At 48.7% G+C, this 13741-nt stretch overlaps 1 protein-coding gene across 5 annotated transcripts in view; it reads right to left on the bottom strand.

The window, feature by feature from the left end:
* The window catches only part of gse1b (Gse1 coiled-coil protein b), a 165335-nt gene that overhangs the window by 19819 nt on the left and 131775 nt on the right, over nt 1-13741 (bottom strand). For 4 of the 5 annotated variants that reach the window (XM_056412038.1, XM_056412039.1, XM_056412040.1 and 1 more), the window contains one exon: nt 6287-6484. In XM_056412038.1, coding sequence (XP_056268013.1) covers nt 6287-6484 — 198 coding nt within the window. Of the gene's footprint in view, nt 1-6286; nt 6485-8275; nt 8425-13741 lie in introns of those variants that run through there. The other variant, XM_056412042.1, reaches the window with a different exon arrangement.

Genomic DNA, 13741 nt, shown 5'->3' with positions numbered 1-13741 from the left:
TCCCCGCTTTGGTTTCCGTGGCAACATAACCTAACAGACAACGTCATCATGTGGAAGGTGCAGACAGGATATTGACTGATTTTTTACACTTCGTTCTACCTAATGCCTCTAAATAATAGACAGAATCAATAAATGAACAGAGGGGGGGGGGGGGGACATATTGTGAGGTGAGAGATGAAAATTAAAAAAATTATAGGAGGTGGGGAGGAAGAGTGAGAGTGCAAAAGAGGTGCAAGGTGAGGCGAGAATCTGAGAGGAGGGGGCAAGCAGAAAGATACGGGGTGCAGTTGGGTGAGTAGGTGGCGGGCACAGGGTGGGGGATATAGGGGGGGGGGGACCATATCTTGTCTGCACAATGGCAATTAGTGGCCTAATCCTCCCCCCCCTCACCTCGGAGAGCCATTACTCTCCCATGCAAGACTAGGCCAATCAATAGCAGCCCACTCAGCCTGGGGAATGGAGCTACACTTAATACAGCTCTAGTGTCACAGCCTATTCACTCACCACACACACACACACACACACACACACATTAGGATGGGGGAACAAATAAGGCAGCAGGGAGAGAAGACGCAGAGAGGACTGCTAAGCAACAGACCTCGACTCCATCTATTTCTCTATCCCCCCCTCCCTTCCCATCTCCACCTCCTTTTCCACGAGGAGGCAACGCAGACTGGAGGAGAGGCAGGGCCGACTAAATAATTAAGAGCAGGAAGAGAAGCAGGTGAGGGGAAGAAGGAAATAAAAGAGACAAGGGCGGTCCCAAAGCTTCATTCTCTTCTTGCAGCCTGCAGAATCTGTTTACATCTAAGCATCCTTCCTCGCCATACACACACACACACACACACACACACAAAATACAAACAGCTATTATTCCTCGACCGTCCCCTCCTCCTCTCTCACACCACCCCACGCAACCACCACCCACCTCTTCAAGAACGCTAATTCCCTTTCCTTCTGTTCTTCAAACACAATGCCTTCCAACCAGACGTAGATCCGTCAGACCCGACACACACATTCACAACACTCACTGCCGGTGACGACTCATGGGAAATGTTTGAGCGAGAGCTTACATGTTGGCGTGTGTGCGGCTCTGACTGTTCCTTCATATTCCTCTTTAAACCATAGAAAGTCCTGCGTGTCCATACGGCCTCCATCCTTACCTCGGAGATTTACTCGTGTCCATTTTCAAAACCCCTAGAACTTTATTCAACGAGCGCCCCTAACCTCACATACGTGCATCTAATACGAGACACATCCTAGATGAGGCTATTGGCACAAAGATGGTGTCATTTCTGCCATATGCTCCATACATGCTGGTCCTGTAGGGAGCTAGAGGAGGCAGAGGATGAGGAGGAGGAGGAGGAGTGAAGCACAGCATTCGGCCCCAGAGTCTAAAATAGGCTCATCAACTCTCAACCTGCACTTCATTAGCTGTACTGATTGTGCCTTTCTTGGTGTGTAGGGGCAAAGCGAGAAAGAGAGAGACCAAAAAGGGAGAGAAAGAAGGAAAGAGCAAGGAAAAAAAAAGAAAGAAAGCAATCGCTGTCTCAGTCCCAAGCTGTGTGTGATTAATGTGAAGCTCCTTTCTCTATCGCCTCCTCTATTACCAGTCCCGCTCTCCCAGACTGCCTCCACACCTGACCGCTCACAACACACACACTCACACACACACACACACACACACGCAGGTCAGAGGCTGCAGCCAAGTGTTCCTGCATAGACGGCCCTTTTTAGTTCAGCCACTGACCTAATCAAAAAGCCACCGGCGCTCTTCAGCCGGCCATTTCATTGGAGGGGGGAGTCCAGCAGCGATAGCCGTGAATCCCACTGGATCACTGAGCGTTGGTCGGAAGACAACATCACACAAAATGTTTGAGTGTTGCCAAATGGCCCCGACCAATCTTCTGCCACCACCACCACCACCACCCAACACATTCAAGCGGAGCCAGCCCCGGCCGTGCCAGGCAGAAGGTGCTCTACTCCACCCCGCCAACACACTCGCTGCTCCCCCCCCCTCCGTTCTCCACCCACCCACCTCCCTCCCAGCATGCATTACAACAACATCAGCACTTAATTAAACAGTCCATTTCACACCTGGTGTGCATAGCAGTGCCCAGCCAACCCTGCATCCATATGCCACCCCACCAGCAGCACAAGCCTCAACACGTGCACTCTAACACACACACACACACACACACACACACACACACACACACAGACACACAATAACCACTGATGCACACAAACACCACACACACACCTGCTACGACAGTATTGGCCATGCACTGACAACACACAACACAAAGCCTGTAATCTGCATCAGGGAGTGGGGGGAGGGGAGAAGCACCTTGTGTGTGTGTGTGTGTGTGTGTGTTGCCGTGCCAGTGATGGAAAGAAAGACGGTACAAGATGGCGGCTGGAAAACAGAGGAGCACTCCTCTGCGTCTTCCGCTGACTGTACCAACTGTATATTACGCTTAAATGCTGCTCTGCTGCCACCTCATCACGGGCGGTGTCATGTCGCTGTGTATGGAAACGAGAGAGAGAAAAAAACAAATGCGCTTGTTTGTGAGTGTTTCAGGGACAGCCACCGCCGGAGGGGTTTTGCCTTCAACACACACACACACACACACACACACACACATGTACGCTCGCACACACACACACACGTGCATGCATATACACTCGCGTGCCTCGGGCAGGCTCCAGATGGAGAGGTCAGAGACACACTGCCCCAATGTCCCAGCATGCTTTGGGCTCCCAGAAAAAGGGAAGCCTCCGGGCCACACGCGTACACATAAATGTACAGAAACTGAGGAACACTACGGGTTTACACAAATGTACTAATGACTTTCAATTCCTCTGTTTTCCAGCCAATCCTGTTCCTCTATCTGGTGTACCTCTACTCTCCCCTCACTTCGCTCTCTCCAGGCAGTCGTGCAGTTGGTATGAGCGCGCTCGTGACATTCTGCCGGTGTGCATGTGTCTCTAGACTGTGCGAGAGGAAATAACCGAGAGGATTAAACCCAGGTCTGCCTAATTAATCAGATATCAGCAGGCCTGCCTTTTGTTTTGAGGAGGTGTGTTATCTGTCTGTGTGTTGTGTGTTTGAGTGTACACGGGGTGAGAGTGTGTGCTTTACGATGCTCTGATACTCATTATCCATCACCTCTCCTCCTCAGCGCAGCACTCAATCCGCAGATATCTTCGTTATACTAGCCAGACGAGTGACAACGCACCACTCTCTGTGCATGTGTGTGTGTGTGTGTGTGTGTGTGTGTGTGTGTGAACGGCAGCCACGCTCAGGATCTTAACTCAGTTCTGTAGCCGGTGGCAATTATACTGGTACTCAAGCCTAACTAATTCCTCTTGGCCTTGGGACGTTGAGTCACGTCACCTCATGTATACGGCACTACTCACCTCAGAGCGTGAGCGAGAGGGTGAGCGAGACGGAGAGAGCGAGGCTGAGTCAACGCAGCTAATGAGAGGACAGCAGGCTGAAGCATGCGAAGAAATCACAAGGCTCACACAGTTGCAAAGACAACTTGTTTGCATGTGCGGGGGTGTCTGGGTGTGTGTGTGTGTGTGTGTGTGTTGCCTATAAATACAGGCTTCGCAGACAGAGAGGTGACTGGAGCTCCAGGGGCGACATGCCTCTGCCCACCCTGGAGCCGGGACTCCTAACACAGGCTGAGTTGCCCCCTTATGCCTGATGTCTGAGTCACAACCACACACACACACACACACACACACACACACACACACACACAGCTTCCTACACCAGCCAGGCAGCACAGTCAGCAGGCTTACAAAATAACACAGGAGCTTTTTTTGTGCTTTTAATAAAAGGTGGCAGAGATTAATCAGACAGGATCTGGAGTCTGTTAGTCTGACAGAGACACAGGCAGGAGCTCTGGGCCTTGGTAGAATGGGAATTACAAATACAACAGCGCACATTTATTCTCACCTTGTGCCACAATAAAAAATAAAAAAGAGGCAGAGGTATTAAAAAAAAATAATAATAACGACTAAGAGAATGCAATCCTTATGTTCTCCAGCTGCAACTGACACAGAAAAAGGGATGAGAAACAAAGATAAGCAGCAAAGAAATCCAATAAAAAAAAAAAGGCGAGTCGACGAGAAAATGAAAAGAAGGCAGCGGTGGAAGTGGACTTTTCTGTTTGAGAGTGACGGGCTTGAGGAAGTAAATAAGGCTGCCATGTGAGGTTGAGGGAGTGAGGAGAGATGAAGGGGAGAAGGATTGAGAGGGAGGTGAGGAGAGGTTGGGACCGAGTTCTCTCGCTCTCTCTCTCTCTCTCGGTGAGTAATAAATCATTGGCAGGGTTCTGGGTCCCAGACTGCAGTGGGCTGGGGAGCAAGGTGTCCAGGGACAGCCAGAAAGGAGGGGAACGTCTGATTTAAGAGCCAGAGCAAGGGTGGACAGCTGGGGTAGCTGGGCCTCTCCAGAGCCAAGGCATGGAGCCACACATGCACACGCACACACACACACACACACCCTCAATAAACTTCCCACTGAAGCTCTCGTGTAGATTCTGCTTTGTACGCCTATTTAAATAAAATAATATTGTCATCTATGTGTAATCAAGAGGCCCATGAGTTTGAAACAGATTTGCATGTTCACGAGTATTAGAGGCCGGTTTTTGCATTCACCAAATATACAGGAAACAAAGAAAAAACCAGAAGCCCACAAAGCCCTCACTGAGCACCTATGCAAAACACACCTTCATGGTTCTTTGAACAGGCGGCATCAAAGGCAGCCGGTCACAATTGATGACAAATGGTCGTACGAGTTAGTAACCAGATATTCAACCACCTGATGCGTATTTCATATTCATACAACCGAAAGCCAGGTGACTCTTTGACACAATCAATGCCATTGATTCCAAAAATGGATTTGAATAAGGCACGCTGCCGCGTCGCAAACATGTATCCCCCCCCCCCCCTAATGTTAAAAGGATTTTTTGCACTGCTGTGTTTATGTTAATGTGAATGTCACGTTACGTCATGCATCATCGAACGCTGGGATTCAACTGTTTTAGATTTATCCGTTTACTTTAACGGCTGCGCAGGAGAGAGAACATGAATTAAACTCACGCTACTGACTGCTGATATCGTCTGTAACTGTTTTTGTAATCTGCAATTTCTCTTGGCCCACTGATGCAGGAATACAATTTCCAGTGACGATTTTAGCGGCGTATTAATCCTGTGATTACATCATTCCTGGTCATAAGTTTTAAGTCAGGAGCTAAAATTTAAAAAAACAATACTGTGAAAGTAAAAATATCGGCACAGGGTTACTGTGACATACCTTGATTATCTTTATCAATGACTAACAGCAATCTTTTTTAATTTGAGGGACGGCATTTTCCTCAGTCATCTGACAAATAGCTTCTATTGTCTTGTTCCACTATTTTGTTGTCAAGAGAAGATGCTTGAATACACTATTTAAATATTAAGTCTTTCATATTTATCGTGGGTAAAATAATTGTTATTTAAATCAGGAATCCTACATATTCAATGAATTAGTCATGAGATAATTCAACTAATTGGAAACATAATCATGCAGCCCTCAGACAACCAAAGGATCACATGCTGAGAGCTGGGAATTCTATGGCATGTGTGTGTCTGTGTGTGTGTGTGTGTGTGTGTGTGTGTGTGTGCGTGCGCATGTATTCTAACACCACCGTACACATATTGACAAGCGCGCACAAGCATGCGTGCGCTCACACACGGCACATTAAGTGGGTCAGCTTGAGTGGCTCCTCTTCGTCCCAATATCTCCAGAGACACCAACTAATTCAATCCTGTGTGGATAACATCCCATTGCTATTAGGAGAGCCGCACTCAGCTACACAGACAGGAGCACACACACACACCAAATATCCAACCACACACACACACACACACGTACAGAACACCTTATCCATCAACTTTGCAAGTATGGGTCATAGGACTGGATGTAAAAATACATGGAGTTCCTATCATGGTTATAGAACACAATATTTGTCATAAATTATACATAATGAGAGATATTAGCTAAAACCGCAAACCACAACTTACTAAAGTAAACAGTTAAATAAACATACATATATAACTTCCATCACTAAATGAGCTCTCACAGTAGATGCGACCACAAATATATTCACACCAAACAAGTAGTGCAAAGAGATTATAACACATTTGCTGAATTAATGACAGTTACAAACTGCCCCACAGCAGAATTAAACTCGACGGCGCCGTGAGCGTCACAAGCGGCTTTTACCTCGCGGTTCTTCGGCCTGTTTGGCCAGTTTACGGAGGGCTGCGGCAAATCCAGAGTGAGCAGACTGGGCAGCGGGGCTCCCATTGGCCACGATGGAGCCGTTGTGAGGCGACGGGGTGAGGGGGCTGACCGTCGCCGTGGTACGGGTCGCCGTGGAGATCATTCCTAACGATGGTGACTTTGGCTCATGGCTCATGCCTACAAATAGACAAAAGGGAGGAGGATGGGAAAGTATTTATAATCGATACTGCATTCAAGAGGAACAACACACACACACTTGAGTCACGAGGGCTCGAGTCTTCGTAAATACCATCGGTCCTTCATACAAGCGCACACAACGTATATATTACAAGACAAATACGCATAACCAAGTGAGGCACATCGCAGTTTCCTTGGACACAGAGACAGTCGGGGCCGAGTGTGGTGCTGGGTTTGTGACAGCTGGGGCAGAGGGGCTTTCGTTGTGTGGCTGAGGGTCAGAGGTGGGAGGTTAGGAGGACAGGTCAGCCTCTCTGTGCTCAGGGAGCTCCGGTCCGTCTGTGGGTGTCTGCCAGAGGTCCGTGGTCATGGAGTTCACACCAAACCTAGACTGAGCGTGCTCCAACACCACCGGGGTAACTCATTGCCTCTCTCACACACAACTAGCACTTTTTTTTAAAGCGTCCCATGTGTGCCACGCGTGATCCAAATAATGTTGCGAGGGAGGCGCTACTCAAACCCATCTCTCTTGGAAAGTTTGAGAATACTGGAAGAGGAAAAACTGTGATGTTTGAAATACTGCCAGCTGCTAAAGTCAGACAATGAGTTTTGAAGGAATCTTTGGATTTATGCTTCTGAGACTTAGAGTATGTGTGTGTGTGTGTGTGTGTGTGTGTGTGTGTTGAAAGGAAACACCGTGTTGACAGCCCCTTGGTCAGTGGAATCCCTAAATGCCAGAATGGGCAAGACACACAGCCACACACACACACACACACAGCCAGACACACACACACACAGCCACACACAGACCCCCCCCCCCACACACACACACACAGTTCAGCATCCTCCTCAAATCCACATTCGAAATAAACTTTTCACAGAAATGAAACGCTGCTTACTAACGGTTCATCAATAGCACAATTAAATAAGTGGGAGTTAAATCTTTACACCAGAGGCGGAGAGGGCTATAAAAAGATCAGGTTCCCGCCTGCGAAGAGAGCAGAGGCACAGCGCCCTGTGGTTTGTGTGTGTGGACACACAGCGGCAAGTCAGGCATGAGAGAGTGAACATTCCCAACACCTCCCGAGTCGTCCTGCCTGTAACCTCCCAGTCACCCAGTGCACTCAAAGTGAACCCAGCACACAATTAATGATGGGATCGACAAAGACTACTGTCTGAGCGACACACACTCCGCCATTGAGAATAGAATTACTTTTTTTTATTAATCCCCAATTAGTTTGCATTTAACCCATCTTAACATTTTTAATTTTATTATTATGAGTGTGTGAAGCGCCTGGGAAGAAGGGGGGGGTTCAGTGCCTGCTCAAGGACACTCGACTTGCAAAATGGGGGAGAGAGCGAATCGACAACCAAACCATGGTTGCAGGACGGCCCTTACCCCCCTGAGCTAGAGCGCCACCAACAAAGCCGCCCAAGACAACCACACACACACACACACACACACGAGTAACGTGACTTGGTCAAGACATTAGCGTACTGCTCCTCCTTCCCTTACTAGAGAAAGTCAGAGACGCGAGTCAAAGATACACACAAGGAACTTTCTGAAAACCCTGACATACTATAGATACAGAGCACACACATAAAACCATGGTGCACGCACACACACACACACACACACACACACGAGTAACACAGGGAAAGCGGAGACAACAATAGATTTACAAATACACACACACACACACACACACAGGAGCACGCATCCGGAGGTCTGGCAGCAGTTCATGACCCCCCCCCCCCTCATAGATTAAGAGCGTGGCTGGAGCTCCTTACTGCACAAAGGAGTGGAGCCGCCTGGATCCCCCATGGCTGCATCTTCACGTTGAGCCCCGAACGGCACATACCGGCAGCCGCCGACAGGACACACACCATCTTCCTGCTCCCTCCCTCTCTCTCTCGCTCTCCGTCTATCCCTCTCCTCTCACCCGTCCACCCTCTCTGCCTCCCCGTCTCTCACGCTGCCGCTCACAAAGACCGTTTAGAGCTTATCTAACAAAGCAACACACCACACACGCTGCCTATCTCTCCCCTCCGTGCTCCCTCCCTCTCTCCCTCTCTCGAAGTGAGAAAACAGAAATTCTTAGGCTAGCAGCTGCTGGGATGTCACATGACCTCACCCACCCACCCCCCATCCCTCCCCTCCAGCCCTCCCTTCTCACACTCTCCCTCACTCCTCCTACTCCCCTCTCAACCTATAATTCCTCAGCCATTTGTAGATAACAGACACAGGCATGCATGCCCTGCCAATGCGAGCTGGAGGAGGGGGAGGGGTGAGGAGGAGGAGGAGGAGAGCTGAGGAGGAGAAGAGTGCTCAGACGGTCACAACATCTGACCCCATTGCTGGGGAGAGACAGGCAGTGTGTGTACGTGTGTGTGTGTGTCCATGTAAATAGATGGATGGATGGGGGAGGGGGGGTAAATATGTGATGTGCCTTTCCCTTCTTCAGACACAGAGGCACAAATAGAACGAGAGAAGGAAACAGACCGAGGACATGTCCTGGCCTGTGTCAAGCCAGACGGCAAAAAAAGAGAAAGTCTTTTTTTGTTGGAAGATCTGCCTCAATTAAATTTGCTTTGTTGGCATAATTGTTCTGTAACAACTGTAAACGCTCATCGTGAAACATTGAAGTGTAAGAAAGGAACGCTACAGTCCGAATAAAAAAGGTCATGAAATCCAATCTTCTAACTAAACCTTTACCATTTAATACCACCAAAGACAATCAATCCAAACTGAACAGTGCCACACACACACACACACACACACACACACAGCAGACAGGCGACACGCGGACGAATGCACTATAATTACGATAATAACTATTGTGTAATAGTTGTCAGGGGTGGCGGAGCTAGGGAAAGGGTCAACGCCGGGGTTTGACTTCCCCTCTGTCCATCCTGCGGTCATTGCGTTGCGAATGAGTCGTTTCTTTAGTCATTTCCTCCTTACGACACTCGCTACTCTTCTCACAACAGCGAGGTGAGCAAGAGCAGCGGCCGCGAGAGGTTATGAACGACACGGTGGCCCGCGTGGCGCCGAGGGCCGCCTCTCCACAAAGACCCCGTTCTGTTCCTCAGGACCGGCTCGCTCTCTTCGACCTCTGACCCCGTCTTGCACCCTCCTCCTGTCTGCCTGTCTCTCGGCGGTCTTCGTTGGTGCCGTCTGTCAAAAGAAGCCTCTCTGAGGCGACCCCCGGCATCAAGCCCATATCGGGGCTGAGGCGGTTGCAGGTGCCATCATAGCTGTTACCAAAAGTGATGCTTGTTCAGTCCCTCTCCGCCGGTACTCGGAGGTGGAGGTGGAGCTCGCGGGGCGTCCTGTGGCAACTTAGTTGCATTACAATTCCACTGTCGCATGTCCAATGAAGACCCACAACGTAGAGAAAAAGTGGAGCAGCGACGAGAAATCATCGAAACCCCAAACGGCTGAAAGCTCATAAATGACCAGTTTAACCACAGCACAGTTACGACTTTAAGGCACTGGAGACTGAAACACGCTGGATTAAGTGGAAATCAATGAGAGCATTAAGGATATGTGGGTGTGCAAGTCGAACAAAAGAGAACGCTCCATCTCTCTCTCTCTCTCCGCGTATTCTTTCTAAACCAAAAAGCCACAAGCGGCACACGGCTCTCTTTTCACCGTCAGTGATGATGAACAGCATGATCTGCGCAATACAGGATGAGTAATCTCTTATGAATTTCCAGATAAGTGAGCCCGCTTCACCTCTTTACATCGCTCGGTTACGAGTCACACACTTCTCGCTGTTCCCCGGCGCGACGTTCTTCACGCACCCAGCAGATGGCATCGTCCCCCAGTTAATCCGAGGGAGTCCTCTGTGGATGAAGCCGCATACGTCACTCATTTAATCCAGTGTTACACCAACGAAAAGCAGATTTTCAAAAGGATGTTATGATGGATTGTTAAAATGACAAAGCCTGCGTCCACTTGCAAGATGTAGAACCCGAAAGGCAAAGATGTGAGTCATGAATTAGACCGTTTGGCACTGTGGCAACAATTTAAAGATTGTTTTGCTGACAACCCGAGGGTGAGTCTGTTACACGCCAAGGCTCCGAATGCAATTAACCCTTTGAATGCCGTTACGGCCTGAGGGAAAACAAAACAAAGCCCTGAAAGAAGAGGAATGTAGATTACAACGAACCACACACACACACACACACCGTGGTCCCGCCCATCCACAGATTGACTGCTAAACGGCAGACAGTAAACACACCGTTTGAACACCCCGCTGGGAGCAAAGCCGATCACAAACTCCTAGAGTCAAACACACACACAGTTCCACCCTCTTAACCCTTGTGTTGCCTTAGGGTCAATTTGACCCGAATCAATATTACACCCTTGTGTCACCTTAGGATTAATTTGACCCCATTCAATGTTTAATGTCGGTGTTCTTTCGGTAGTCAACAAACAAACATAAAGTGCCTCACACTTAAACTTGGAAAACAATATTAATTCTAATAATTTTCTGGAGGTTTTAATTGCTGGCGTCAAATTGAACCCAAAGGGTAAAATATGTTAGTAAATATAAAGGTAACAGGAGGGTGAAACATTGAATCGGGTCAAAATGACCCTAAGGCGACAGGAGGGTGAAATGTTTGGAATGCAGATATCTCTCTCTCTCTCTCTCTCTCTCTCTCTCTCTCTCTCTCTCTCTCTCTCTCTCTCTCTCTCTCTCTCTCTCTCTCTCTCTCTCTCTCTCTCTCTCTCTCTCTCTCTCTCTCTCTCTCTCTCTCTCTCTCTCTCTCTCTCTCTCTCTCTCTCTCTCTCTCTCTCTCTCTCTCTCTCTCTCTCTCTCTCTCTCTCTCTCTCTCTCTCTCTCTCTCTCTCTCTCTCTCTCTCTCTCTCTCTCTCTCTCTCTCTCTCTCTCTCTCTCTCTCTCTCTCTCTCTCTCTCTCTCTCTCTCTCTCTCTCTCTCTCTGTGTGTGTGTGTGTGTGTGTAAATCTTGGCTCCTGTATGCCCCGGTCAATGAGGAGATAATGCGGCGGCGGCTCAAGCGAGTGGTTAATCTTTAACCAGGATGGGATTTGCCTATCAGCTCGTTAAAACGAGCAGAGAAGTGCGCCTGGCCCATCTCTCTGATCCCGCCGGGACCCGAGAGCTGTGCTGCCGCCGCTGTGCATTCAGGCTTCACTTCGCTGAGAGCAGCAGATGCCCCATTTTCCAGTGGCTGGGTATAGTACACTTTAAACTATATTGTAGTGCTGCTTAGGAACAGAGCCAAACCGGTCAGTGTCGGCCCTCAAATGAGCAATAAATATGTCGGGGTGATAAACTGGTTGGCTCAACATGTGTGGTCAGGCAGGCAAACTGAAGCGCCATTTTTAAATGTCTTGCCGTCCTCCGCGTTGAATTCTTTTGTAGCTCCTGTGTAACAGCTTCTGTGGTTTGGTTCCACTCCTACATTCCTGGTCTATACTTTACTCCAACAAATAGCACCCGAGCCTCTCCCGATAATCTTCTTCTTCATCATTGCGGCATTTGCTAATACAAAACAAACGCGTGCCACTGCTTCACATCAAACTGTTTTCACAAGGCGTTCAACGCGAAGCAGGACGAGAGCTTCAGCCCACCTGGTGGTCGCGACGAGCAAAACGACTGAAATGAACCTACGCGGTGGGACGGAGACCTTTTTGGTGCTTATCTGATCAGGAGGCCAGCTTTAAATACTGCAGCGAGGAATAGGAAACTAGATGTGGAGTGAACTGGTGAAGAGCTGCGGGCGACACAGACCAGTAAGCCTCCACACTATCAAGATAAGCGACACCTTTCATCGCGCCATCTTGACGTAGAGGAGTGGAGAGAAAAAAACGTCAGATCATCAAGATTAAAAAAAAAATGGAGGCATGACTCAGTGGTTAAAGCATACTTCAACCACAGGACGCAGGTTCAGACCCCCACCCCGCGGAAACGACCTACAGAAGGGATTTAGAGTTGGCTTGATGAGTGGACGTGTCCTCGTGAAAAGGACGGGGGGAAAGGGTATGGAAGAAGTTCAGCATGAGCAAATGTCTACGAAAAGGATATAGAACGATGAACAAAAAGCTGGGTGTTTAAAATAGCAGAGAAGCTGCAATGTTGACGAAAGCAAGCGGGCGAAACAGAAAGAAATATGGGAATCACAGCCACGACCACATCATGGGATTTCTTTAAAATGCCTATGTAATGACAGATTGGCAGAAAACGTAACTCTGTGGCTGACAACCTCAAAAAGTAAGTGATCCACTGTTTATTAATATAACTCTTGTACTGTACCCGTAGCGGCCGTTGAGGTTGTGTTAGAGAAACAAAAGATGATATTCGAGCTGGACTGGCAAGCGCTCCCCAAAAACAAACAAGAGAGCAGGAACCAAACCTCATGAGCGCCTGTGAATGTTCTACCACATTAATACGATGCTCATGCTCAACACTAAGGCATAATCTCCGTCTTAAAAAAACACACACACACACACACGCACGCACACAGGATAAACCTGCTCTGGTAGTTCAAGGTTTGTTTGACTTCTGAGATGAGATGTCAGAGCAATCTACCCTCAGGCGCTGTAGAACGGATGTGTACGTGAGAGAGAGAGAGAGAGAGAGCGAGAGAGTAAGGGTTTGCACACACACACACACACACACACACACACACAGTAAGTGAGTGTCTGTGCGCATGCGTGCCATCTCCTTTACTCCACACCAAAGAGAAATCCTAATGTCCGAGAAATTCTGAAACGGCTACAGAGCAGCAGAATCAAAGATGACAATTCCACTGATAAACGAGAGAGAAAAGAAGAAAGGAGGGGAAAAGGGAAACAAGAGCGAGGGAGAGGGAGAGAGAGAGAGAGCAAGATATCAATCATGAAGCCAAAAGAGAGCCAGAGAGTATTGCCCGTGTCTGAGCTGTCATTATACAGCAGGCCTCCATTATGGAGCCACCGCAGAGAACAAAGTGCATCTCCCTCTGACCTGGCTCACTGTCTTCAACACACACACACACACACACACACACACACACCTGTGCAAATTGGCAAACTGAGCAGTCTTCCTGTCTTTTACCTCGTGTGGCTGTAAATGACGCGGCCGTGTGTGTGGGCGCACGCCTTATTATTCATCCATCACCTCTTCCTTCCCTCTCCCCCCCGCCCAACAAAAACAGAGCTTTCAAAAGGACCAGCCGGCGTCTCTCCCTATCTTCACCTTCCTCTTTTTTATTATCCAACACACACACACACACAGAGAGAAG

Source organism: Pseudoliparis swirei, chromosome 4 (genome assembly GCF_029220125.1).
Source record: "Pseudoliparis swirei isolate HS2019 ecotype Mariana Trench chromosome 4, NWPU_hadal_v1, whole genome shotgun sequence".
Taxonomy (NCBI): domain Eukaryota; kingdom Metazoa; phylum Chordata; class Actinopteri; order Perciformes; family Liparidae; genus Pseudoliparis; species Pseudoliparis swirei.
The sequence above is the reverse complement of the archived record's forward strand: the minus strand, read 5'-3'. Positions and strand labels throughout refer to the sequence as shown.